This window comes from Aspergillus wentii (assembly GCF_001890725.1).
Source record: "Aspergillus wentii DTO 134E9 unplaced genomic scaffold ASPWEscaffold_6, whole genome shotgun sequence".
In the NCBI taxonomy this organism is placed as follows: Eukaryota; Fungi; Ascomycota; class Eurotiomycetes; order Eurotiales; family Aspergillaceae; genus Aspergillus; species Aspergillus wentii.
This window is the reverse complement of record NW_024467837.1, coordinates 969,715-994,701: the sequence shown is the minus strand read 5'-3', so window position 1 is coordinate 994,701 and position 24,987 is coordinate 969,715. Positions and strand designations below refer to the sequence as shown.

Sequence of the window (24,987 nt, the reverse complement as noted above, 5' to 3'; positions counted from 1 at the left end):
ATAAAATTGCTCAGTTTAGCTGCTACATCGTATGCAAAGAGTGTTTACGCCTTAGAGCCTTCAACAACAAATCTTCTGTGAAGAAATAATGAATTTAAACGCGCTTAATCAATGCTGGGTCACCACATAGAGAATGATATCAAAAAACAAAAGCAAATAAATCGACAAATGTTGTTTTGCAGATGAACGTAAAATCTCCAAACATGCAAGCGCCTAGTAAATGAGAAAAGGGTTCATTCCAGTGAAACTGAAAGATGGATAAATGACTTGTCTTATATCCCCAATAATTGTTGACGATATCCGACGTACATATCGGCGTTCAAAGTGACATACCAGACATGAATCTCAGTCCACTACCTCGCCCGGAATGGTTTAAACCGTTACCATTATTAATGCCAGGACTTGTTGGACGACTTGAGGCCGAGGTCAATTTAGGACTTCTAGGCTGGGTACTTGTCGAACGAGTAGATGGGCGATTTTTGCGGATTTCTCGCAATTCATCCTCCTTCTTGCGTAATAGATCATCTCGAGATGCAAGTGTGGCTTCCAGCTCAGCAACCCGGGAAAGATGTCGAGCTCCGTCGCTTTGCATGTTGAGCTCCTTTAACCGACAGGAATCACCAGCAACTTTGCGATTCAGAGCTTCATTTTCTGCTCTGAGCTGACGGATCTCGTTTCCAGATTGAGAAGCCACGTTGGAAGCGGTTTGATACTGCTCGCGAGTGTATTCACCTTGATTCTTTTCATATTCCGCCTTTTGCCGCAACCCACTATTCTCTTTAGTTAAACGACGGATTTCTTCTTGTGCAGACTCTAACTCCGCTGCAGTTCCCCCACCGTTCTTCAATGACTCTCTCGCACTCTCAAGGTCATGCCTCAATTGCGTGCGGTCATCCTTCAGTTTTGTGATTTCTTCCTTCTGTCTCTCCACCCTTTGTTCCGAGGCAAGCTTAGATTGGGAAAAGTCATCCCGCTCTTGCCGGATCTTGTGGGTTTCTTTGGTTCGACTTTCATAGCGATGCTGGAGTGATTCCAGTGCTTTCTCCTTTTCTTGAAGACGAGATAGAGCATAGTTCAAAGCTTTTTGGAGCTTGTCGATCTCAGCTGCATGTGAACTCCTCATTTGCACGATGTTTCTCTCTAGCATTTGGAGGCCACTGTCTAAAGTTTGGCTTGGAAACTTAGATGATTCTGTAAATTGACTGGCTAGCTGGGATGTGTCCATCCGCTGTCGCTTGGAGAATTGTTCGTCAGTGTCGTCGACCTGTTATTTCAATGTTAATCGCAATCATAAAGTATTGATGATAGATCATTGGAGGGGGGTGTCTTACAAATGCTCGTTTTTGAGCCGCGGTGTTCGACAAAGGCGTCTGTTCAGAATTCAAATCGAGCTGGTTTTGGAGGAAAGAGGTAGTTTCTAGTTCATCTGGAGCAACTACCTGCAGAGGCTCGATAAGAGGCAGCGGCCAGTGAGAATGAAAATTATCAGAAATGAGGCATGATAGAACCTCTTCTGCGTCTTCGTGCACGCCAAGAGCATCATCTTGAAGATCACCGACCATTTCACGAAGGCGTACGGTATACTGAACCAGCAACCGGAGGCGTTGGAGAGTAGGAAGATTGGGAAAGCAACATTCAACATGTTCACTTGTATTGGATACAAGAAGCCGAATCACAGGAAGTAGATGGCCATTTCGAGCAAACGTGGTTCGCATATGCTCTACTGAAGGGCTTTTTGCGTTAAATGACGCATCCAAAGCAATAACTGCCGATGGCGACTTGTATGTTCTAAAGACGCCATCGCTGTGTGTTGATTGTATCCCGAAGCTCAATGACCCTTTAGCCATAGACACTTCTAAGTTGGCATTGATACCACTTCCCATTTCATGACGTGGCTGGGTGTATGTAAGACCCTTGCCTAATAAGTAATGCTCAACAACTTTTTGGGTCTTTTCCCCATGAACCATGACCACCAGATGGAGATCATGGCTGTGAGCAATCTGTATGAGATAACCTAAAAATAAGAACTTTGCACTTGAATACTCAGCCCAAGCTGCTTCCTTTTCCAAGTCCGACCCAGAGTCTTTTATATGCTCAGCGACATTGAGGTCCGGATGGGTTGTAACATTGCTGAGTTGTTCTAAGGTCCTATGCATTTTTGTCACAAGAAACTCCTGCTGAGTGAATTCTGAATCAGGACTCGTATTATTTATGAATTCCTGGATATATCGCGATTCTTCTTTCAGGACTCGGTCATAGTCATCTTTAACTCGAGAATCCATCGGAAGCGGAATGGCAAACTCCGATGGGCCAAGTTGAACTGAGCCGGGGGGTGCTTCTTCGAGCTGGCTAACTGTCAATTCGCTTGGTTGGATTGTGTGTACGGAAGGATGCTGACTGTGGTCAATTTCTTTTAGCGGCTCGAGGGACTCTGGCTGTGTAGTAGCAGGATGAATTTGAGCCATAGAGTGAGCAGGCTCTTTATCAACCCTAACACTGAGTGGTTCTGCTGATTCAGGTATGGCTGCCGGTGCTGTGGAAGGCTCAATATCTCCTGCAGAAGATGGAGTTGCGCTAGCATCAACGTTTTGCAGAGTTCTTGTGGCTGAGTTGGCGCGCAGCTGGGCCCAGGCATTTCGTAATTTTTCCCTCGGAGTAGAACCTTCCACGTGGCTATATTTTGTGTCTGCCGAAGACTGGCCTTCTTTCTTTAGAGGTTTTTCATCCATCGTGGAAATAGTGACCTGGCTCGCTGAGTATTTAGGCGTTATGGGCGGTGATCGGTGGTTCGAGATTCCAGGGTCGAGATTTGATGAGCTCTGCGATCCTGCAACAACTGATTCTCGTATTTGACCTGTGTGGCGGACTGTGATGCTTGTATGGATAGAAAAGGATTCTAAAATTTGAAAGTCAGCACAAATAGGACATAAATTATGTTGAAACAACAACCTGAAGAACAACCAGGCGAATTGAGGTGTGATATTAGACTACTGAAGCCCGAATTTAGTTGCTGGAGTCCAGGCATAAGACTTGTGCTTTGGCTAACAGGAGCGCTCGGAGGACCGGACGGAGTCTCGGCTATTTCATCCACCACTCCACTTCGATCTTTCACTTCCTTTCGAGGGAATTGTTGAATTTGAGAGATTTCTTTTTCAATCGGCCTGGAAGTTTGGTTTCCGTTGGGCGTCTCAGGGTATATTGGTGGGCTGCCTGGCTTATGAAAGTAACTTGCGGCTGGGACAGGAGGGGCCGTTCGAGAGCTATCTGTTAATTGACGGTTTTCCGATTCGTCAGGTAGTTTGAATTCGGATGGTATTGGTGTCGCTGGGACGTGTTCAAAAGCAATAGTGATTTTTGACTGCTGCGCGGCGGGTGAAGCAATTCCGGGATAAGATGAAGTGCCGGAGTGCGGTAAACTGGAGACTACTTCCCCGAATCCCGATATTAGGGTCTCGTTTCCCTCTTCGTCTATCGGCGACTCGGAAACAGCTTCGAAAGGAACAAAGAGAGGGGAGGGTGATCGTCTATCTGAATGACGTGGTTCCGTTTCGCATTCCGCTTGGTCGAGATTAGGAGTGGTGGTATGGGATCCAGGTGGTGATGGTATTGGCGACAGAGGTTCAATCGGTTCACTGCTTTCCTGAACTTCCTTTTCCCTATTCTTCTTCTTCTCCTCCCAGACTTGAACCGCTAGGTCGTTTGCGTTTTCCTTTGGTTCCTGGAGCGCATGTTAGATTCCACCATATTTTGAAGTTCAAAGAAACGCCATATGGGGACATTTCATGATCGTAAACTTACCCAAGTTGGTGACCAGGGACCTTGCCAGTCAATGAAATACTGGTTTTCTGACTCGTCGAGGATGCAGTTAATAAGGTATTCGTCTTCGCCAATCTCACTACTTTCCTCTCCGTCGTCGTCTTCGTTTTCGGTTTCGTCTTCCTCGCTCGATTCAATAACGTAGTGCTGTTTCAAGATTTTCCTCCTGGATTCGTCTGCGGGTTGATGTATAGAGACAGATGAGGATATATTGCGCTTACGCCGCATCATCATGCGCGTTGACTGCGAGCGGAGATGCGGTAACCCATGATGAACAAAAGTAGAGCACGTCAGAGAAAAGGAAAGATAATTGTGAATGAGATCAGTTCTTAGGTAGGGGGTCTTTGTTTGAAATACAAACAAAGCAGCGTGAATGGCCTATAATAATGCTGTTTGTCTAAGGTGGAGTGAGTTGTGAATGATGTGAGGAGAGAGTATGGCAAGTTGGGGGGGAATGAGCTACGGGTGATCGCCGACACGTGATAAACTCTGGCTTATCAGTTGACCGACTCCACTATATTGTATTTGCAGTCTTCAAGGCGATGATAAATGAAAGGAATCTATTTCATCATTTACTATAGCTTGTTTGATATACTACATGCATGTTCTTCAGTCTATATATGCAAGTGCTTGTTGAATCTTGTCTATATATACTCCCCGTTTATCAGTTGTCCGTCTGGGCTTTTTTCCATTCATTGAAATTGTAACCAAGCTGCTCGAGGCTTTTGATTGTTCTTCGTTCTTCACCCTTCCCCACAAATGTTTTTCGAATTTCCGGGAAGATCGCTCTTAACCATCTCTCCTTCTCTCCCCAAAGATTACCTTGTTTTCCAATTCCGTCATTGCCAAGGCCGGGGCGTTTTATAGCCTCGGCTGCCCATTCATAGAGTAGATTCATATAGTCAGCATCCTGTGGATAGTGCAGGACGTGGTATGATGTCCCATCTCCCTTTTCAGCCACATTCGCATCCTCCCAGGCTTTCATTTTATCTTGGGACGGAAGAGTAAGGCGGCCAGACCAGACACGGGCGAAGACAGCCGCTTGATTCTCAGATATCGGGAATGGAATGATTCTCTGGTTCAAGGCTGGAAATACCAAAGTCGGATTGTATATGTAAAAGAGATGTTGATAAACATTCAACGTTCTGCGGCCATTCGTGATGATGGGCGGATCAAGCGACGATAGGAAGGGGAACGAGTAAAAATAGCCAGTGCAGTAAACAATGGCATCGATTTCTTCCTCTACCCTGCCATCTGCAAATCGGACAGCTCGTTGATGACTAGTCGGTGGTAGATATTCCACTATCTCAGGGAAGCATATCTTGTCCGGGGAAACAGGTCCCAGGTAGGATTCTGTTCGCTGCGAAACCAGCAATTTCCCTTTGCTTACTGTGTTGATCTGAGCGCCAATGTCAATTCCAGACGCAGAGCTTCCCACAACTAGCACCTTCTTACCCCTAAAGGATTCCGGCGAGTCAAAACACTTGGAATGGGAAATGTGCCCAGGATAGGTCTGATCCCATTCACTTATACCAGGAACATCTGGCACATAAGGAACGTCAAAATGTCCGCTGGAGACAACCACGGCATCATAAGGGTGTGTCGTTGTCTCTCCAGTTCGTAGATTCTTCGTTTCCACGTTCCAACTGCCCACAGCAGAGTTATTTTGCTTCACGTCGAGAACTTGGGTCTCCAATTGAATGAGGTCTTTCACATCCTCTGCATATTCTTCTAGATATCTCTGGACCGTGGTATGGTTGGGCAAGACCTGCGCTTCAGATGGAAAATGTTTATCGGAATATCGCATTAATTCCTTTGGGATGTTGGTATCCAAGGCTTTGTAGATAGGCGAAATGAACGTCGCATCTCTCCCCCCCTCAGACCATGAAGGCTCCTCGAGTGGCACGTTCGGGCTCAGTTGTGGCACAGGAGTCGGCACACCTTCCTTAAAGATGCCAGGGCTGTAGTTCCATATCCCTCCAACTGAGCTTCGTTTCTCGAAGACGTCGATTCTGTCAAAGCATTTCTCCGCCAGAAGATACCTATGCTGTGGTAAGTGAGGGGTAAAGGCAAGTATAGTTAATGGTTCCCATACTTGACTGCAGAAAGGCCAGATGGCCCAGCGCCAATAACGGCAATCCGGCGGACCTGCTGTACCACCGTCATTTGTATAGAGATAAAAATGGAACTGGTTATTAGGAAGTTGGGATGTTAAAATGATGGAGGATCCTGGATGATGTTCAAGAGATGCCAAGACTGGGTGCAATAACAAGGGAGATCGCGTGCTTCTCCGCAGAGGGGACAAAGGTAAGCATATCGTGCTTTGTCAATGCTTTTGTATAGTCAATGATTGTGTTATTCTCATTTTAAATCCAAAATCAAGCATTTCTGCTAATACTTAGGTTGTTGGAGCCAGAATACCGCGGATTACATGGTAATACAATAGTTATCTTGGTGAATGCATAGAATACAGGTAATATTACCCCCTATTACCACTTCATGATGCAAGTCGAGCAAACCATCATCAAACAACCCAAGGATGTCGCATTCACCGCGTCCTTCGATCCCCAACACACAAACCCTCCCAACACTGCACCCTAACCCACCACCGCAAATTCAAATGGTTTAATAGCTTGTTTATCATCCTTTCAAGATAAAAAATGCAGCACCTGTGATCAAAGAAATGTGGAAACCGCGCATCAATCAGCGGCCGCAGTAATGGACTCCAGCGACCAACCTCAAATTTCCACAGAACACCTGCGTTCGACCTTGATCCCCATCGCGCAAATTTCCCCGACAACTGAACGCCTACTTGAAAGCTCTGTCCATGCGACTGTGACACTAATATGGCCTTATTCGTCGTCAACAAAATCTATCAGCCTTTTGTTAGCTGAGCCAGACTTCCGCCTGCGACGCTCCAACGGGCAGGTGAAAGTGATTTTCCATGGGGCAGTTGCAGAAAATGTTGCAAAGTCGCAGGTCGGAATTGGAGATGAGGTTTATCTTAGCTTGGCTGGATCGAGATTGGTGAACAATGAAGCTGCAACTCAAACACCTGGGAGATTCGTTGGTTGGGATGTGCACCTCGACGATCATGTGTCCCTTGAGGTATATTACATTCAGCTATATCTGTGATTTACCTACTAACTATATTGGACTGTAGGTCTTACGAGCTTCGAAACACCTATCAACCGTGAAAATTGATCGCCCTGCCTCGCCGCTGCCGACCACCGAGGAAAAGACCGCGCCACCGGCTACACCGAGTGCTTCCCAAACTCGCCATGAAGAAATTGGTCCTGTCCCTAGCTTGGGAAGCTGGGGCTCACCGGCTTTTATACAACGGTCGCGCGCCTCATTTGGCGGTACAGCGAAGACGGCGCTCGAACCGTTCGCTGAGGAAGATGGCTTTGTCCCTGGCAAGGGTAGAAAGAAGCCTAGATTCAGCATGCAGAACAGCGACTGGCGTGTAATCGATGAGCCTGAAAGTTCCAGCGAAAGGGCAGACGCGATGGATTGGACCCGGATATTCGATGAAGAGGAAAGCCCTGAGCCAGAGGTTCACGAGGAAGACCAGACGGAAAACAACAAGGAGCGTCTAGAAACTCCCGATATCGCAGGCCCAACCTTAGAAGGAGGAGACATTTCAGGCTCCGTGGAGCCTGAGAATACCTCTGTTCCATTGAGTCATGATACACCACACACTTTCAAAGCACCTCATGGCATGGAGCGGGCTGCGAAACCCAGCGCAAAGGCATTTGACGCTGGTGAATTCCAAGTTCCTGAACTCCTACGCCATCGAACCACCAGCCAAGGAGTTTTCAATGATCCCTTTCATCTTCCAACAGACACTCCACGATTACATCCAGTCCCGTCCCCCGGACTTCCCGTTCCTTCCCCACTTGTTTCGACGTCGAATAGTCCGCATGGCTATTTCACTTCTATTCCCACTTCACAGCCTCAGGTTAATCGGCCCTTCCCGGCAGAGGTGCCGACAGAGGTAGAGGGACTTGAGCCGAGCAATAGCTCTGAAGTGCAACCGGGAACCTCACAAATACGGGCAGCCGAAAATTCTGTCATAGATAGTGAGCGAACAGACCAGGCGGTCCCTTCACTTGAGGCAGTTTCTAAAAAGCCAACAATCAACACCAACTCTGAAGCGTCTAGCTCCACCCTCATACCTAGAACTGCTGGCCCTAAGCTAGCAGCAGAAGTACAACCCGTGGGTAATAATGAATCAGCTGTGGAGGGTAAGAAGGACAAGCCCGCAATGCATGTTTCCGAGGCAGATTTTCAGATGGAAGATGGTGTAAACCACCTGGGTAACGATGTTATAGAAGTGGAAGAAATGGAAGAGCGGGGTATACAAGCGGATGGCGGTGAATCTCAAAAGAAGAATGGCTTTACGGAAGAGAGTCTTCAACAGAGGGAGGAGCTGTCTGAGGACGATGAAGACGAGTATGATGAAGATGAGGATGAAGAGGATGAAGAGGATGAAGAAGACGGCGATGAGACTAGCGATGAGGACGAAGAAGAGGATGGAGAAGATGGAGAGGAAGAAGGGAATGAGTCAGAGGACGAAGCGAGAGAGAAAACCACCGATCATGACTTCATCTCAAAGGGGCCGTGTCAGCCCAGTCAAGCAGAATTCATCGAAGATGACTCCGACGGGATCATAGAAGAGATCCCAGAGAAACAGAATGTTGCCATGGAAGGTCTCACCACAATCACCGATGCGCAATCGCCGATGGAAAGCGGCGATGACACAGACGGAGAACATGGCTATTACGTCGAAGATGAAGAAAACGTGGATGAAGAAACGGTGGATGAAGAAATTTACGATGAAGAGGAGGCCGAAGATGTTTGTCATGACGAGCAAGGTGACTATATTGAATCCGAATATGAATCGGATGAAGTCGAAGAACAGGGGCATCAGCAGAAACAGCAAAATACGCATCCAGAAATCATTGTACTGGACAGTGATAGTGAAGACGAACCTTACTCTAATACCCAGGCAAACCCGTCAAGACAGGCAAAAAAAGAGATTACCGATTTACAAAAGGTGGAATTATCTGAGTCTTCAACAGACGAAGACTCGGCATCTGAAGAAAGCGGCTCTGAGTCCGAGGTTGAAGATTGGTCTATCGTTGAAGAGGAACAGGCTGAGGAGGAACCAGTTGGGGATGAACCCGTTTGGGATGAACCAGTTAAGACCAAAGACGCTGGGCACGAGCCGACCGAGCGAGAGCAAACACGATCTGAAAATGTTGAAGACGATAGGGTCGATATTCACATGACACCGTTGAAGAGTGATGCAGTACCAAATCCTGGTCTCGATGAAGGATTGAAAGCCGGCAACGACAATGAGGTACAGGACTTACACGACCCGGGACTAAATATTCGCGAAGATTCTATCGTCGAGTCTATCCAACAAAACTACATGGACACGGAATCTGCTCCCCAGAGTATGGAAATGGCGATAGATCCCAGTCTACATCAACCCGAAGAAAGCGCAGAGGACCAACCAGACGCCAACCAAGAACAGGGAGGCCCTAGCCATCAGCCCGAAGTCAGAGAAGAGGACACACAAAATTATCCGCGGCCGAGACAAGAAGTTGATGATGCCTTGTTTCTTGACGATGCTGCCTCACCCCGATTGCAAAGCTCCACCGTTACTGTTTTCGAATCTTCGGAAATTTCACATCGTGACTTTCAATTGATAACCCCAGATACTTCGCAGGAGGTTGAGGCTGGAAAACAAACTAATACAGATCTCCCTACGAACGAGTCACCCCTCACACCTCAGCAAACACAAGAAGCATCACAACCATTGAATTCGCACGCTGGGGACCGGTTATCACCTCAAGCTCAGGTGGTTAATAAATCTGCTGCACCTACAGAGGACGGCATATCTTCAATTGAAGAGACCGATTCCCTCGTCCTCGTTTCGCTTGAGGGTCGGAATGAACATCAAGGCAACCATGTGCAAGAAAATGACCAGATCTCAACGCATTATGATGAAAAGGGACCTAAGGAGCACACAGCTCGTGATCATTCTCCCGATGGGGTTGAAGATACCCGCCAACACTTTGCAGAGCCAGATCGACATTATCCCGGTCTACGCAGCAAATTGTCCTATTTCTCCCCGCTCGCAACTCTTATTGATCATTTCAATACATTGGTCGATACCATTTCGATTGTGTGTGAAACGTCTTCAATAATCCAAGCTTCCTCGGGAAATAAAGATTACGTATTGACTGTTCAGCTTACCGATCCTTCTCTGGCTGGAACTATGGTTACCGTCCAGATTCTTCGGCCTTACAGGACAGTTCTTCCTTCCTTGACAGAAGGGGATGCTATTTTGTTGCGCAACTTCAAGGTCAAAAGCTTCAACCACTCAATGATGCTTGTTAGTGATGATACCAGTGCTTGGGCTGTCTTCGATGGCTCTGGGGATGAGGCTCGGTTAACGGGGCCGCCTGTTGAATATGGCAGCGCGGAGCTTGCCTATGCTACCGATTTACGACAGTGGTACCTGGAGAACGGAGCAGCCATGGTTGCTGATCACCAACTCCAAGCGTCAATAGAAAAAGCCAGCCGGGAAGTGACTCCTATCAGCAGTGCTGAGCCTAGCGACGCGGGTAGTATGGAATCATGGCGTGATATCCGTGGCGAGTCTTCTCTATCTACTCGAGGCTCACGGCGCAGGAAGTCTCATCGAAGAATAACTATACACGAGCTTCGGGATGGGAGAAAGTATGCCGAAGTCGGCTCGCCGTCCGATAAAGAAAGTATACATGAACTTCGGGATGGAACGGCCTATGCACATCTTTGAGTCAATTAGGTCTTGATGGAGACTGAATTCAATAACTGATGGGCGTGGGTATCGGTGTCTTTCATTACTTTATATTGTACATATTCTTATTGCTTAGAACGTTCTCTGGCGTGGTGCTTTGGGTCGGGTTATTGGGGCCCGGAAAATATACTTTTTCTCCCACCATCCGCTGAACATCAATTATATTCCCTGTTGTTCAAGATGCTTGTCTACTGACAAAATTTTCTAGTTTCTCATCTTTCTGCAATTTGTGCTTGGCATTTACTCTATATGAATATAGAAAAGACATAAACAGGCGTTTATCGAAATCTACATCTTAGAAGTTTTGTCCCCCGTCAAAAATTCTCCACTGATAGCAGCTCTAATCAGCTGGTTGGCAATGGCAGTTGGCGGCGGTAGCCTCAAGCCACCTTCCTTGTAGTCAGGGCCAGGTTTTTCGCCCAAGGGACTGACTCCAACCCTCAGCGCCTCCTCGACCTCGTGAATCTCGAACCATCTTGCATCCTCCAGCTCCGGATCATGTTCCAGGTTGATCTTTTCATGCGCGGGATCACTGACCTGAGCAATGGCCCCGATCATCAAGTTTGCCGGGTAGGGCCATGGCTGCGATGAGTGGATGACGACGCGCGAAAGCGTCACTCCTGCCTCTTCCCACACTTCTCTTCGGACGGCATCTTCAACAGACTCTGCAGGCTCGATGAATCCAGCAAGCGTCGAGTACCAGCACGGTGGGAAACGTTTCGAACGACCAAGCAGGATACGCTTGGCGTCAGTGGAAATAACGGCGACAATGATTGTGGGATCGGTACGCGGGAAAGAAAGGTTGGAAATGGTAGTACGAGTATTGCAAGCTGGTCCCTCTGTAGGTTTTCCTTCTACGAGTCGTGCGGCATCTGTTGGTGGACAAGCACGTTTTGTTCCCGAGTTGACAGAAAGCGTTCTGTTTCCGCAGGTGCCACAAAAAGTGTTACGGGTGTTCCAGTCTGCAAGGGCGCGAGACTGCGCATAGATGGCAGCTGAGAGGATGTAAGTAATCGTGATCGGTATCGTCACAAAGAAAGAACATATGCATACCTTCATCCGCAGAGAACGTCATAACAACTCTCGATTGATAAAAGCTTAGGCCTTTGGCTTCCATGGCGCCGATAACGCCCTTGGCATTTTCTTGCTGCTCATCAGATCCTTTTGGTGTCACATCCAATGCGAAATAAGGTGTGCCATTGTAGATCTTCCAGTTCAAAGCACCTTCGGTACGGCTTTCATCCAGGCCCAGGAAGATGAGAAGAGGATGCGGCTTCCGCGAGTCGTAGTTCTTAATTATATCTTCTTCGGATTGGTCAAAGATATCCTCGGGAACAAGATTCCGAACCTCCTCATAGTGCGCATAATACAATTCCGACGGAGACTTGGTTAGCGGTGCGAGATTATTCAACAACACAAAGCGTGTGGTGGGATGCTTGAGGGCAGCAGAAAGGAATGGGTGTTCGGAGCGGAGGAAAGAGAGTCGGTTCAAGGGTGAGCCTGGCTTGTTGTTCAGCAATTAAAGAGCCAGCAATAGTATATTCGATGGAATCCATACTAGAGAAGTAATTAACTGTTTCCTTGCCAAATTTTCTAGCCAACATTGATTCGGCTTGTACATGCGCTGGCATGGGAATCTGGGGAATAGTGCTCATGGCGTAGGATATATGTACAACAGCAGAGATTGTCGAAATATAAAGACCTAAATGCGAGATCTATATAAAAGAAAATATAAATTCTATAAGAGAATCTAAAAACAAAAGAAGGCAAATAGAGGATGGAAGAATTCGAATGCGAAAGAAGAGAGAGTGGGTGCTTCTTGATAACCATTAATCAGCCATCTTGCCCGAGGATTGAGAATCGCGGGGAGCGTCGGGTTACAGAACGTGACCGCAATTCCTCATCCTGCCCCTAGCACTCTCTGTAATATACAGTAATACAGTGACAGCAGAGGGGCACAAGGGGAGCTCCCCACACACGTGACCTGCATCGCCCGCATCTCCGATTCTCATCATCGTCGAGATCCAACACGACATCCAGACTGGCACTCCAGGCATTGTTTGGGGGTAGATAGACGGCTTGGTAAGTTGTTCCACCCTATATCGCGATTTATCAGGTTTCTTTCTATATTCACGGTCATCTGTTTATTTGGTTACATACTATTTACATCATGTCGGCAAAGTTCCTGTCGTATCCAAGCTTGCCCACAGCTTCAATTGATTAATTGCTTGTCAATTCCACATCGCTGACCTCTCATTCCACTAGCTCCTTTCTATAGTTTGTTACAAGAGCCGCAAGGCTTCAATTGTGTTCTGTGGAAGCGTACCCTGTCAATCAAAATGGGCCATCTAGTCACTCTTGCGACATGGTATGTGACTCATAATTCACAGCCACATACTGTTATTTGAGACTATGCTGACTCGCCGTAAATCAAGCTCCCTTAATCAATGGGCACTTGATTTTGAAGGGAATGCAAACCGCATCATCGAGAGCGTCCGCAAAGCTAAGGAAGCGGGGGCCACCCTGCGCGTTGGTCCAGAGCTAGAGATTACTGGTAAAAAAACGGAACCTGTGATGTTCATATCGCCCACGGTGGATTAACAATTCTGCTAGGATATGGCGTCCTGGATGGGTTCCTTGAGGGCGACACGTTCCTGCACTCGTGGGAAATGCTGGCTCGCATCATTGATCACCCAGACTGCCAGGACATCGTAGTTGACGTTGGAGCTCCCGTGAGACATAGGAACGTGCGCTACAACTGCCGGTGAGTTTCTTGTAACACCAATCATTCCATTTTTCGATGATCTAATTGTCTGACCGTTCAGTGTCATTTTTTTCAATCGGAAGATCATCTTGATTCGCCCCAAGATGTGGCTTGCAAATGGTTCGTACCGACTTACACCTGGGCTTATTTTAACTTATTCCATTGATACGAAAGATTTCCTACAATTGAGAATCAGTGCTGACTATTTCCTTTTGAATAGACGGAAACTACCGAGAGTTCAGACACTTTACCCCCTGGCAACGTCCCCAAGAAGTGGAGGATTACTACCTGGAACAAATTGTCGGAAAGATCACTGGCCAGTACAAGGTTCCTTTCGGAGATGCAGTTATCAGCACCCGGGATACCTGTTTAGGTCTAGAGACATGTGAAGAACTATTTACTCCAAATGGGTACAGTCCGTACGACAGAAAAGCTAGTGGAAGCTTGCTAACCAAGCCCCTTTCAGCCCTCATATCCCATACGGTCTAGCTGGTGAGTTCTCCATTAAAGCTTTTATTTCATTGATTTACCATTGCTTATACTATAAAGGCGTGGAAATCATTTCCAATTCATCAGGAAGTCACCATGAGCTCAAGAAGCTTGACACCCGTGTCAACCTCATTACACAGGCAACAAAACTGGTAACACCCCAATGTCAACTATGTGCTGAATAGGAGGCTGCTTACTTTTTATAGAGTGGAGGAATCTATCTGTATGCAAACCAGCAAGGATGCGATGGAGATCGACTGTACTACGATGGTTGTGCAATGATTGTTGTGAACGGCAACATTGTCGCCCAGGGTTCCCAGTTTTCTCTGAACGATGTAGAGGTTGTCACAGCTACTGTTGATATTGAAGATGTCTGTTACCCTATCTGTACTTCTATGTGCACTATGTATTGACATTTACCAGGTCCGAACCTATCGCTCAAGTGCAAGCCGCGGTATGCAAGCGAGCAGGCAGTCCCCATATGTTCGCCTCGACTTGGATTTCAGACTTTCTCGTCAGGATGAAGACGCCGAACCTAGTCTTCAACCTTCTGAGCCAAGGCCACCGCGGTATCACGCCCCGGAAGAAGAAATTGCTCTTGGTCCAGCTTGCTGGCTCTGGGATTACCTTCGGCGAAGTGGCGCTGCTGGGTTCTTCATCCCTCTCAGTGGCGGCATCGATAGTTGCGCTACATCCATTATTGTGCATTCCATGTGCAGAGAAGTCATAAAGGCAGTCTCGGAAGGAAATGAACAGGTGATCAAGGATGTTCGTAGACTTTGTGCGGAGCCAGAAGATTCGACCTGGCTCCCTACGAACAGTCAGGAAGTTTGCAAGTATGGTTTTATCTCTACGCAACAGTCCCGTTGTGGTCCTGAGATTCCTGTCAACGTTCGCTGACATCTCTTCAGTCGTATATTCCACACTAGCTACATGGGTACTCAAAACTCCAGCAAGGAAACCCGAGACCGAGCTTCCAACCTTGCCAGAGACATTGGATCTTATCATGTAGACTTCAACTTTGATACCGTTGTCACTGCGATCACAAACCTTTTCACTGTGATCACTAATTTCCAGCCTCGGTTCAAGGTTCATGGCGGTGGTCGAGCAGAAAACCAAGCCTTACAGAATGTGCAGGCTCGTTTAAGAATGGTTCTTTCATACTTGTTTGCTTCGTTGCTCCCGACAGTTCGACAACGCCCTGGAGGGGGCGGCCTGCTTGTGCTTGCATCATCTAATGTAGACGGTACGTGATTATCCATCTATGTTTCAATTCCCACCACTAACCAGTTTTTTAGAATGGTATGTGCGAGTGATTTTAGACCCTGGATACCCAACTTTGATCACTTCTAACACTGACTAAATTTCTTAGCTTGCGTGGCTACCTGACCAAATACGATGCCAGCAGTGCAGACGTAAGTATAAATACCTACTTCGAAAATAGCCTATACGAAAATAGCCTATACGAAGCTAGCCACCAACTAACACGAACCTAGTTGAACCCTATCGGCTCTATCAGTAAGGTTGACCTGAAGAAATTCATCGGCTGGGCCGGTGAATCGTTCAACCTACCGATTCTCGAGCAATTCTTGAGCGCCACGCCAACAGCCGAATTGGAGCCAATTACAGCCACCTATGTCCAGTCCGATGAAGCTGATATGGGCGTGACATACGCGGAACTTTCAACATTCGGATATCTGCGCAAGGTCGCTAAATTGGGACCATGGTCGATGTACGAGAAATTGCTTCACCTATGGGGCAATGAATACAGCCCTCGGGAGATTTACGAAAAGACTCGCCACTTCTTCTACAACTACTCTATCAACCGTCACAAGATGACCGTTTTGACACCTAGCTACCATGCTGAACAGTATTCGCCTGAAGATAATCGACATGATCTTCGACAGTTCTTGTGTAAGTTACCCTTAGTCCCCTTTCTTGGTCCAAGGTGGAACTAACCCTACATTACTTAGACCCATCTTTTACATGGGCATACAAGAAGATGGAAGATAGTGTTAAACTCTGGGAATCGAAGGGATGGACTGTTGGCAAAGCACAGAAGAAGAGTGTCAAGGCAGACTAAAAAAGTAGTTACGCTTTGAGGTAACAAAAGACCAAACTTATTGAGGACAAGAACAAAGTCCAATTTTCGTCGGATATTTGCATATGAAACTATTCTTGTAGATGTCTTCAGCAAGATAAGACAGCCCAGAATGCCTGCATTGGCAATTTTTGTGGTGGAATAGGAAGAAAATACCCATTCCCCGGGATTCCAAGCGAGCTAAAATCCCAGGTGAATAAGAGACAGGTAGAGAGGATGGAAAATCCAAAGGTCACAAAGCTAGAAGAGACAGTAAACGCCTATAACATAATGACGCTAAACGAGCAGTTGAAAATCAAAGAATAGAAATTCAATAATATATGGCATCACTCATTCTTCCAAAACCAACCACTTTTGTCTCCATTCTTTGCTGGTTCGTCCTGATTGGCAGAATCTGACGATTGCTGAGACGGGTTGACGACATCGACTGACTCGTTGCTTTCCTCGCGACCATCCGCAAAGCGTTTTGTTTGTACAGTTCTGGTCTTCACAGAGCCATCACCAAGCCGGATGCGCTCAGTACTCGTTCTCGTGGAGATCACTTGAGGCTGTGACACTGAGGCTTCAGATGAGGATGGGTTCAATGCAGTCTGTTGCGCTGCTACTTCTGAGACAGAGTTATTGTTTCCACCTGACGCAAGCTCTAGCCATTTTTCTGTGTCTGCATCTTCTGCGGATGTTCCTTTGCGTTTGTATTCGGCTAATTCATCCTTGTAGCGTTGTCGGTCTTCGAGGAGAAAACGTAACATGGGGCTCGCGGAGAATTCCCTAGAGAATTCACGCTCACGGGATTCAACGTCTTGAAGGAAGCGTTCATACATATCCAACTCTGTCATGGCACCGAGATCTTTCTCATCCGCGGTAGATTCCACATCTGCAATATCCTTTGGTTCTTTAACGTCACGAGAACTCTCTCGGTCATCAGATTTTCCGAACGCCATTCGGCCATTCATTATGCTAGAATTCTCATCTGCCACGGGATTCAGCTTCCATTGATCCCCCAAACTACCTCTTTTCACCAAGCCCTCTAGCCAGCCCTTTGGAGTCTCCTTCCTGCTCGCCGCTGCAGGCTCACGATCGAGCATGGGCTTTCCATTCTCAAGCCGTAAAAGGTCTTCGAAAGCCTCGCGCCACTGAGGTTCGGCTGGATCTTGACTGGAGTCCCGATCGGAAGCGCTCAGAGAGGACATAATAGAAGAGAATACCCCTCGGTTATGATGGCCACGGTTGCGCTCCAATTGAAGAGGCGAGTAAGGACTGAACATGAGGTATGTCACCGGCCAGCCTGGCATCTCTTCGTCCCACATATCAGGGAACAGAAGGTGATGCGGATGAAAGAGACGAAACGCCGAGGGCAAGTGGTCATCGAACCAGGACCTGTTGAAAAACGAATCGAGACCAAATAAATCGATAGGGCCACTGTTATGATGCCATCCATAATGATGGTGGTGAGTGTGCCATGGGCTTTCGAATTCCGACCATCGAGATCGTGAGGATGTTGATGAAGGCTTGTCGTTGTTGGATGTGGAGCCCTGTGTCTGATCTCCGGCTCCCGAGCCCGTCGGATATTCTCCCTCGCTGCCGTCACCGTTTTGCCTCTGGCGAGTATTGGGGTCATTAAATCTGTGATCGTTCGCAAAAACATCCCAGTGGCTACTTGATGGGGGGCTTGCCATCGATGGGAGCCCCATTACGGACTGAAGCATCGAGGATATCTGCTCATCGGCATAACGACGGAAAGCAACGAACGGGTTATCGTCCTCTGGACCGCGCTGCGAGTTATGATTGTTAGTAGTCTGGTTTGGTTTTGAGTCGTCCTCGCCCGCCATGTTGTAAGTGTAGAGCTTCGTGTACTGGCCAGTAGATGCAGGGATAAGTATGAAATTAAATGAAGCTGTTGTTGGCTGAGTTTTGAAAGACGAAAATGATGATGGCATTCGCCTTGAAGCTGTTGGGGATCGCCCCACTCGGATCGCAATCACCACGTGACGCTGCAAACGCTGCAAACGCTCTTCATGCTGTGTTTTCTTTTGCTTTCCGAAGATCTTTGATTCTTCATCTTCTTTTATCTGTTACAGGCATCTTCTTTGCATATTCACGTGTGTTATCTATTGCCACGTTTGCTGTCTATCCACCACTTTTTCACGGTCACTTTCCTTACTACGGAGTTTAGCTAGTCTGTTGGGGTAATGACATTAGCCACATTATTGGATCGCGACTTCAGACCCACCATAGCAATTTCCCATGAATGATTCTCTTCGTCACTAACTATTATATGCTCTAGAATGACAATGATCTCTTCAAAGACGAGATCGATCTGCAAATTGATCCCATGCTTGCTTAAAACCTGCCAAGCGAACCCACAAAGGGCGCTCCTCATCACTGACCGAATCGATAGCTAGTAGACGCATCAGTTACACTGCTCTAACGACAAAATCAGACTTGTCCAATGAGCCTTACCCATATTTCCTATCTTTAGCCAATCATCACCGGATATTAAGAACCCTTGTTCCTTGCCTTTATCGTCGAAAGGGCGACATATTCTTTCGCCGTGTGCCACTGCTCTGACCAGCTTGGACAGGTGTCCATCTTCCCGGGGATGTACAACACTAGCAGTAATAACAGTACTCCAGTCTCTTGGTGTCCGGTACTCCTTTACTTCGTTGAGGAATGGATCAGGCAAACCACACATTGTGTATATGAAAAGGATCATGCGTCCCATCCACTCCAGGAGACGACATTTGGAGCGCATATCCAGGGATGGAAGAGAGAAGATCTTTTCGAAGAAGATGGACGAATTGACGCCATGGATAAGAAAAAAGTCGAACTTGACTTCTTTCTGGGGACGTTGTGCAGCAGCGGTATAAGCGACTTAAGATAATTCACAGTTCAATCAGCATTCGCCTGGATTATACCAGAATAAATAAGGGAACCATCTTACCAATCGTGTTAGTTAATTCCGCTAGCCTCTCTTCCAACTGGTCCTCAGACACAGTATACACTGCCGCGTACTTAGCCAACTCATCTGGGGCCCGTTTCAGGACCCCAGTTCTCATCCCATCGCCGTAATGGGTAGACTCGATCAGCTTCTTATCTGCGTGCATTTCTTGGAGAATATGCGCCAGTGGCTTCTTTCCCTTTTCTTCAGTTCCTCCCGCGACCTTTTCAGCGGGCCAAAGAAACATTGACCCTATCCAGTCATTATGGATTGCCGTTTCCGCCAGAGCCTCGGCAACAATAGCTGGCTGACTGAATTCAATCCCAAATCCGAGGTGAATCCAAGGATGGAGGAGACCTGTCTTGTCAGAATATATGAAACATTTATACGGGATACATTTCCCTCGCACGTACCGGAAAACAACCTGACAAACATAGCCTCTGCACACTCATCCCCCGAAAACAAATACTCATCAAGAACGGCATTCACGCCTTTCTTGTCAATTTCCTGTTGAAAATAAGCCAGAAAATCGTGGTAATGCTCTGGCTGGCCGAAATAATTTTTAAACTCGGTTTTATCACCCAATGACTGGACTACATTCTCATTCACCGGGGGGTTGGGTCTCTGGTAGGTTTTGTTCTGGTCATACGCGGCCCTGATATCCTCTGGCGACGCACCAAGGGAATAGATTGTTAATATGTGATGAACGATATGGTCTGCAAAGAGGGTTAGTCACAATTGAAAACCAAACCAAACAGAATAAGAATAGGCCGATTGATACGCACTATGGAACCCCTGGTCGTTGAAAATGGTATGATGCTTTTCGAGATCTTCCTGTAAAACCTCACTCGCTGCCTGCGCAGCATCTGCTCTTACCCCAGTATTATATATCCCCGCGTCAGAAGTGGACAGTTGAATCTTCCGTGTTGTGGCCATTTTGTCGGGTGCAGCAGTAGAAGAAGAAAACAATCGAGCCTTGGTCGATGACGGCACAATATATCTCGTCGCAGGCCTAAAACGTACAGGCGACGAACTCCGCAAATCACCAGTACAACAACAGCCCAGACCACGAGATAGGATCTGAAAATATCTTGATGGAAATGCCCGAGTATTATTGATATTTATGATAACTCTTCTTTGAATCAGCGATGACGATGAGGATACCGGCAAAGGCATATATATACGTAAGGTAACGCGGGGGATGTGCCACTGTGTCACTATGATAGAAATGGGGTTAAATCAAAGATGGGGTATTAATAATTCAAGCTCCAGGCTTTGACTAAACTAGCTCCTAGGCTACTACTAGGCTGCGATGATCGTCTTTTTATGCTTATCGGCAGATTGAGGTCATTATTGTCACATTGTGTAGCAAAGAGGGGGTGCTTTGTAAGCTCGTCATGCTGACAGGTTTGAGATCGCACGAGGTACCTATTCGCTTAAATACGAGGTTATACGAGGTTATTGTTCTGGGTTCTTTTTTATTGCTGGCTACCATTAAATTGGATGGTATGATAATGCAGGCAGAGTCCTGTGTTGATTCCTAGTGAGGATCATAACCCAAGCCAAGTAGTGTGCAAGAAAATATGTAGTTTTTTGTTTGTATGAATTATTCTAGAATTACAAAATATCATAGCGCAGTCTCCAGAAAGCATAGCCAAGAGAAAAGGACGGATCAAAAACAACTCGAGTCATGTCCAGTCTATGCTCGATGAGTTCTATCACTTTCTGAGATCGGCTCAGGCTCACCGCATCATTTCTTCCAACCCCTTCTTTCTCTTCAAACGCTCGCGCTCCATCTTCCGGAACAGCGGGTGATGACCGACCTTGTCCTTCAGTTGCTTGTTCCGGCTCTTGTTGTATTCGATATAGGCCATGTCCTCGCCACCGGCCAGTCCACTGAGGGTAGCTGCGCTGCGCTTCACGGCCCCCTTTGCTCGGCCCTTGTTTCCGCCTGAACGGGCGTTGAAGAGGTCGTCTGTCACGTTTTCAACCTCTGCGGAGTTCTCGTTCTGAAGCATGACTTCCTGCAAGAGCTCGCGACGTTCCGATGGAGTGGCGTATGCAAGACCCTCGAGATTCTCGATGCCTTGCAAATGTGTGATGACCTTGAAGGCGTAACCTTGGTCGACCAGGAACGCTTGTCGTTTCGAGGAATAGAACATTTCATCTGTGTCCTTGGACACGAGCGAGTAGAAGAAGGCGTTGAAGCCCTCATCGTTTCGGCGCTTGGCTCTCAGAATCCGACCAAGACGCTGGGCCTCTTGACGACGAGAACCATAGTGCGACGAGATCTGGATGAGACAGGTCGCCTCAGGCAGATCCAGGGAGGTATCACCGATCTTGGATAGGAAAATAGTGTTGACCTGCTCGTTGTGCTGGAAGTTTTCAAGAATCCGCATACGCTCGTTCTGAGGAGTACCACCATAAATGTAGGCCTTGTTTAGTTTGAGGGCGTACCGCTCCAATGCATACACATTGTCGGAGAAAACAATAACCTTGTCTCCTCGCTTCTCATGGTAGTCAATCAAGAACTGACAAGCCTGGAATTTCCGGGGATTCATAATGTAGAGAAGTGCAGCCTTTCGAGACTTTTCTCTCATATACTCTGAATAGAATTCCGTAGTCATTGGGCACCACACCTCGGCACACTGGACCTTGGCGATGTGACCCTGCTCTGCAAGCTCCATCCAGTTGGCTTCATACAGCTTCGGTCCAATCAGGAAGTTCAAATCCTTAATCTTGTCATCCTCACGCAGTAGGGTGGCCGTCAGACCAAGCTTGCTCTGAGTCGCGATAGCCGACGTGACCTTACGGAACATGGATGCAGGCACAACGTGCACCTCGTCAAGAATCATAAGACCCCATTCTCGCGACTGAATCCAGTCCATCATCTTCTGTGCATCGTGGGACCGAGCTCTTGTCTGCGAAACCATGGAGTAAGTCGAAACGATGATACCCGTGGATCTGCGGAACTTTTCCTTATTATCGGACGTGAACACTGCAATGTCGCCCGGGTCAATATTTGACCATCGCAAGAATTCATTTCTCCATTGCACCACAGACATAGAACTTGTGCAGAGGATGATCGTTCCTTTCTTGATGGTACACCCGGCGGTGATACCCACCAATGTCTTTCCGGCACCACAAGGCAAAACAATAATACCACTCTTAGCTCGACCGTTACCAAACATCTTGCTCAGACTCTTTTCTTGGTAACTTCGAATTCGTGCAGCCGGCTTCAGGTCAATGTCCAATGTAGGATTGATTTCATCGTTTCGGAAATCATACTCCTCCAAAGCTGGACAACCCATGGCCTGGCAACGCGCTTTGACCGGTTCCACGGCTTCATTTGGAATTTCAAAGCTGTGGACCTGGGCTTGTTCCTCGTCATCATCGTCCTCATCACGGATAGCCATAAGAAGTTCATCCTCTTGTTTGCCACCTTGGCCATTCTCCGCTGGCTGTTGCTGCTCCATTGTTTGGTTCACTCCCGCAGCATCTTTTGTACCAGGAATGACCAGGCCTCCCATCTTCGGGGCCGCTTGCTGAATGATCCCTTCCGTTCCTTGTAATCTCTGAGGTCCGATGACTTCATCCTGTAGGAGCATCTGTAGCATCGACGGGTCGGTACTTTCCACGAAGAAGCGGTTGTGCTTCAAAACCACCTTGATCTTTCCATAAGATTTTGTAAAGTCAATGATAAACGATTTGATCGTCTCAGGAAGCGGCGTCTTCGATAATCGGTCCAGGAAGTTTATGATATCCGTCGGCTGCAGACCAACTGACACCGCGGCGTACAAACTATTTCCAGTCAACCGGTACTCGTGGAGATGGGTCGGACGGGAGAGAGGCTCGGAGATGGTGGTGAGGAAATCCTGCGCTTGAGGGGCCAACGGGGAGAAACTCTCCAGGGTAATGGTGCCTTTCAACGGGTCGATCCAAAGGGGACGATTCGCATGATCCGGCTTAAGGGGCATAGACGAAAAGTCCTTGTAGCCAAAATCTGGGTTCTGTTGTTGCACCGCGGGCGCCTTCTTGTTGCTAAAGGACTCGAGGGAGAATTTATCCACGACATCTTGGATGGAAAAGTCAGCAGCCTGATGTGGCGTCATGGATGAACTACTCGACGCTACCTTTCAGACTGTCTTCCTTGCCATCATCCTCATATTCGGAATATTCATCGCTACTGTCAACGGCATCCGGGATGGGAGTCGCCCGTTTCGACGCTCTACTAGACCGACCGCCTGGACGAAGGTCAGCCTGCTATCTATCTAATCCCAACCACAGAAACCCATACTGTCGGTAGCCTTGCGCTTAGGAGGCATATTGTATGTATTGTAAATTCTTTCTTTCAGACCACGCAAGCGAAACAACGTCTATTCCGTTCAATGGTGGCGTCAAAAGGAAATGAATGGCGGATGCTCAGGAAGGCTACCAGCGCCTCAGTCGAGCAGTATCAAATACAAGCATGCCTCGCGGAGCCGATCGAACCCAGGCAGCTTGGAAGGGAATGTCGTTGATGTCGAGGGAGATGGGATGGGAGGTCTGAGTGAGGATGAGAAAGTTGAATGAGAGATGGACGAGGCAGAAGATCATGACTGCCGGTTCTGTGGCAGCCTGAGGCATGAAGGCGGTGACAGCTGGAGCGAGGCGGTGATTGGCCAACCCCACAAGGCAGACTTTCGGCCGGTTCTTCGGCCGGTTCTTCGGCCGGTTTATTGAACTGTTGACGTAGTTCTCATTCCATCCTCACTCTTTTCTTGCCTCAAGACGAGTTGCACGAATACACAATGAATACGGTATGTCTCAAAGCCCTTTTTGTTTAGAGTATCTTGCAATTGACAATATCTGACTTGTTTTATCTAGATCCGATCAACCTGGTGAGCGGAATCCTTAGCTGGACAGAATCATACGATCTACAGATGAAAGACTCGATAGCTGACCAGGGGATGTTGACAATGACAGGATAGGCTGGGGTGCGCTGTGCGTTGGTGAGTCTCATATAGTGGACAATATTATCATCAGCTGTAAAATTGATTATATATTTACTAACTATTATCTTTACACAGCCGGCGGCGGTGCCTACTACTTTGCTAAGAAATCCATCAATGCCGATCGTGCCACGAGATATGAAGCCGAAATCAAACGCAAGGCCCAATTAGCCTCCATGGAAGCGGAACACCGACGCCAGGAAGCCGCAAAATTAGCATCCAAGGCTGCGCCCCCAACGGAAGACCCCAGCTTAAAGCGAGCGAATATGGCCCGGTTCCAAAGTGCGGCTGATGATGTTGCCTCACCTAGTATTGAAGCAAGTCACGATCCAGCTCCGACTGGTCATGAACCTGATACCGAGGCGGATCGAGTGCTGGAAAAGGGGAAGTATGAGGCTGCTCAGCCGTTCCGACCTCCAAGAGGAAACCGATTCAGTTAAGTGCTGGAGAATTTGGGATGCAAAGGGGGAATGAAGTTGGTTATGTATGAGGGGTAATACTCCGCCTATGTATATTGTTCGATGCAGAGGGTTGTTGAATCTGAAAAAAATGAAGAACAATGGACCATGTCAATCGTTTATAGACCTATTTGCATATTGAGCATACGAAAAGACCGATTTTGTCATACAATAGCTGTGTTTATTCAAGTTTATTAGTGCCATAGTAGGCATTTAATATCAATGACAAAAGAAACAGAATGATGTCAAAATCACCATATAGACTCATCAACAGAGAACACGCCTCATAGACTGAGATTTTCGGAATAGAAAGTCCCAGACCCCCACTCCATCTGATAGACAAAGGAAACTCATGCAGACCAACCCTTTGCAGAATGATATCATGGTAGAAAAAGAAAGAAAGGAGGTTTAACGCCAACAACCCCGATATGCAATGTGTGATGCGTAATGTCGCATACTCGCCGATCCGATCGAGTATAGAAGTAACGTTTCTGCGCCAATATCCCCGGAGATAAAAGAAAAACCGCAATTCGTTATCAAGTCGCGTAAGCAGAGAAAAGCAAAACCAGCCGAGATT

At 47.4% G+C, this 24,987-nt stretch overlaps 9 protein-coding genes across 9 annotated transcripts; 3 read left to right on the top strand and 6 right to left on the bottom strand.

Moving 5' to 3' along the window:
- Positions 1–319: 319 nt before the first annotated feature.
- ASPWEDRAFT_174422 (uncharacterized protein) lies at positions 320–4,047 on the bottom strand (the record flags this gene model as incomplete). Its single annotated transcript, XM_040831224.1, has 4 exons — positions 320–1,264; positions 1,332–2,896; positions 2,950–3,718; positions 3,799–4,047. 4 exons carry the CDS (start codon positions 4,045–4,047, stop codon positions 320–322), a joined length of 3,528 nt encoding a protein of 1,175 aa, XP_040686671.1.
- A 273-nt stretch (positions 4,048–4,320) lies between these two features.
- ASPWEDRAFT_43033 (putative flavin dependent monooxygenase) lies at positions 4,321–6,073 on the bottom strand. Its single transcript, XM_040835934.1, has 2 exons — positions 5,912–6,073; positions 4,321–5,858 (listed from the first exon to the last, which is right to left on the bottom strand). The coding sequence occupies exons 1-2, from the start codon at positions 5,980–5,982 to the stop codon at positions 4,481–4,483; spliced, it is 1,449 nt and encodes a 482-aa protein (XP_040686670.1). The 5' UTR covers positions 5,983–6,073; the 3' UTR covers positions 4,321–4,480.
- Positions 6,074–6,434: 361 nt separating this feature from the next.
- On the top strand, positions 6,435–10,648 carry ASPWEDRAFT_70605 (uncharacterized protein; the record flags this gene model as incomplete). The annotated part of the gene is made up of 2 exons (XM_040839139.1): positions 6,435–6,924; positions 6,980–10,648. The coding sequence occupies exons 1-2, from the start codon at positions 6,535–6,537 to the stop codon at positions 10,646–10,648; spliced, it is 4,059 nt and encodes a 1,352-aa protein (XP_040686669.1). The 5' UTR covers positions 6,435–6,534.
- Positions 10,649–10,957: 309 nt separating this feature from the next.
- Positions 10,958–12,324, bottom strand: ASPWEDRAFT_174419 (NAD(+) diphosphatase; the record flags this gene model as incomplete). Its single annotated transcript, XM_040831223.1, has 3 exons — positions 10,958–11,664; positions 11,723–12,169; positions 12,228–12,324. The coding sequence occupies 3 exons, from the start codon at positions 12,322–12,324 to the stop codon at positions 10,958–10,960; spliced, it is 1,251 nt and encodes a 416-aa protein (XP_040686668.1).
- Positions 12,325–13,008: 684 nt separating this feature from the next.
- On the top strand, positions 13,009–16,005 carry ASPWEDRAFT_116128 (glutamine-dependent NAD(+) synthetase; the record flags this gene model as incomplete). Its single annotated transcript, XM_040828636.1, has 13 exons — positions 13,009–13,037; positions 13,105–13,223; positions 13,283–13,433; positions 13,495–13,553; positions 13,654–13,843; positions 13,900–13,925; positions 13,983–14,074; positions 14,129–14,293; positions 14,346–14,758; positions 14,834–15,172; positions 15,295–15,337; positions 15,419–15,836; positions 15,896–16,005. 13 exons carry the CDS (start codon positions 13,009–13,011, stop codon positions 16,003–16,005), a joined length of 2,154 nt encoding a protein of 717 aa, XP_040686667.1.
- Positions 16,006–16,349: 344 nt separating this feature from the next.
- On the bottom strand, positions 16,350–17,852 carry ASPWEDRAFT_115517 (uncharacterized protein; the record flags this gene model as incomplete). The annotated part of the gene is made up of 1 exon (XM_040828587.1): positions 16,350–17,852. One exon carries the CDS (start codon positions 17,850–17,852, stop codon positions 16,350–16,352), a length of 1,503 nt encoding a protein of 500 aa, XP_040686666.1.
- A 142-nt stretch (positions 17,853–17,994) lies between these two features.
- ASPWEDRAFT_43027 (questin oxidase family protein) lies at positions 17,995–20,332 on the bottom strand. The gene is made up of 6 exons (XM_040835933.1): positions 19,747–20,332; positions 19,375–19,677; positions 18,965–19,318; positions 18,484–18,894; positions 18,254–18,421; positions 17,995–18,201 (listed from the first exon to the last, which is right to left on the bottom strand). Exons 1-5 carry the CDS (start codon positions 19,895–19,897, stop codon positions 18,324–18,326), a joined length of 1,317 nt encoding a protein of 438 aa, XP_040686665.1. The 5' UTR covers positions 19,898–20,332; the 3' UTR covers positions 17,995–18,201; positions 18,254–18,323.
- A 371-nt stretch (positions 20,333–20,703) lies between these two features.
- ASPWEDRAFT_53047 (TFIIH/NER complex ATPase/helicase subunit SSL2) lies at positions 20,704–23,286 on the bottom strand (the record flags this gene model as incomplete). Its single annotated transcript, XM_040837819.1, has 3 exons — positions 20,704–23,036; positions 23,095–23,205; positions 23,259–23,286. 3 exons carry the CDS (start codon positions 23,284–23,286, stop codon positions 20,704–20,706), a joined length of 2,472 nt encoding a protein of 823 aa, XP_040686664.1.
- Positions 23,287–23,751: 465 nt separating this feature from the next.
- ASPWEDRAFT_30105 (uncharacterized protein) lies at positions 23,752–24,392 on the top strand (the record flags this gene model as incomplete). The annotated part of the gene is made up of 4 exons (XM_040833363.1): positions 23,752–23,760; positions 23,828–23,841; positions 23,927–23,952; positions 24,031–24,392. The coding sequence occupies 4 exons, from the start codon at positions 23,752–23,754 to the stop codon at positions 24,390–24,392; spliced, it is 411 nt and encodes a 136-aa protein (XP_040686663.1).
- Positions 24,393–24,987: the final 595 nt, after the last annotated feature.

Bases quoted from the DNA above. Each gene is read 5' to 3' on its own strand.
- ASPWEDRAFT_43033 (XM_040835934.1), bottom strand. From the start codon at position 5,982: ATGACGGTGGTACAGCAGGTCCGCCGGATTGCCGTTATTGGCGCTGGG. The intron at 5,859-5,911 runs GTATGGGAACCA...ACCACAGCATAG, and splicing joins TCTGGCCTTTCTGCAGTCAA to GTATCTTCTGGCGGAGAAAT.
- ASPWEDRAFT_43027 (XM_040835933.1), bottom strand. From the start codon at position 19,897: ATGGCCACAACACGGAAGATTCAACTGTCCACTTCTGACGCGGGGATA. The intron at 19,678-19,746 runs GTGCGTATCAAT...CCCTCTTTGCAG, and splicing joins CAACGACCAGGGGTTCCATA to ACCATATCGTTCATCACATA. The intron at 19,319-19,374 runs GTACGTGCGAGG...CTGACAAGACAG, and splicing joins GTTTGTCAGGTTGTTTTCCG to GTCTCCTCCATCCTTGGATT.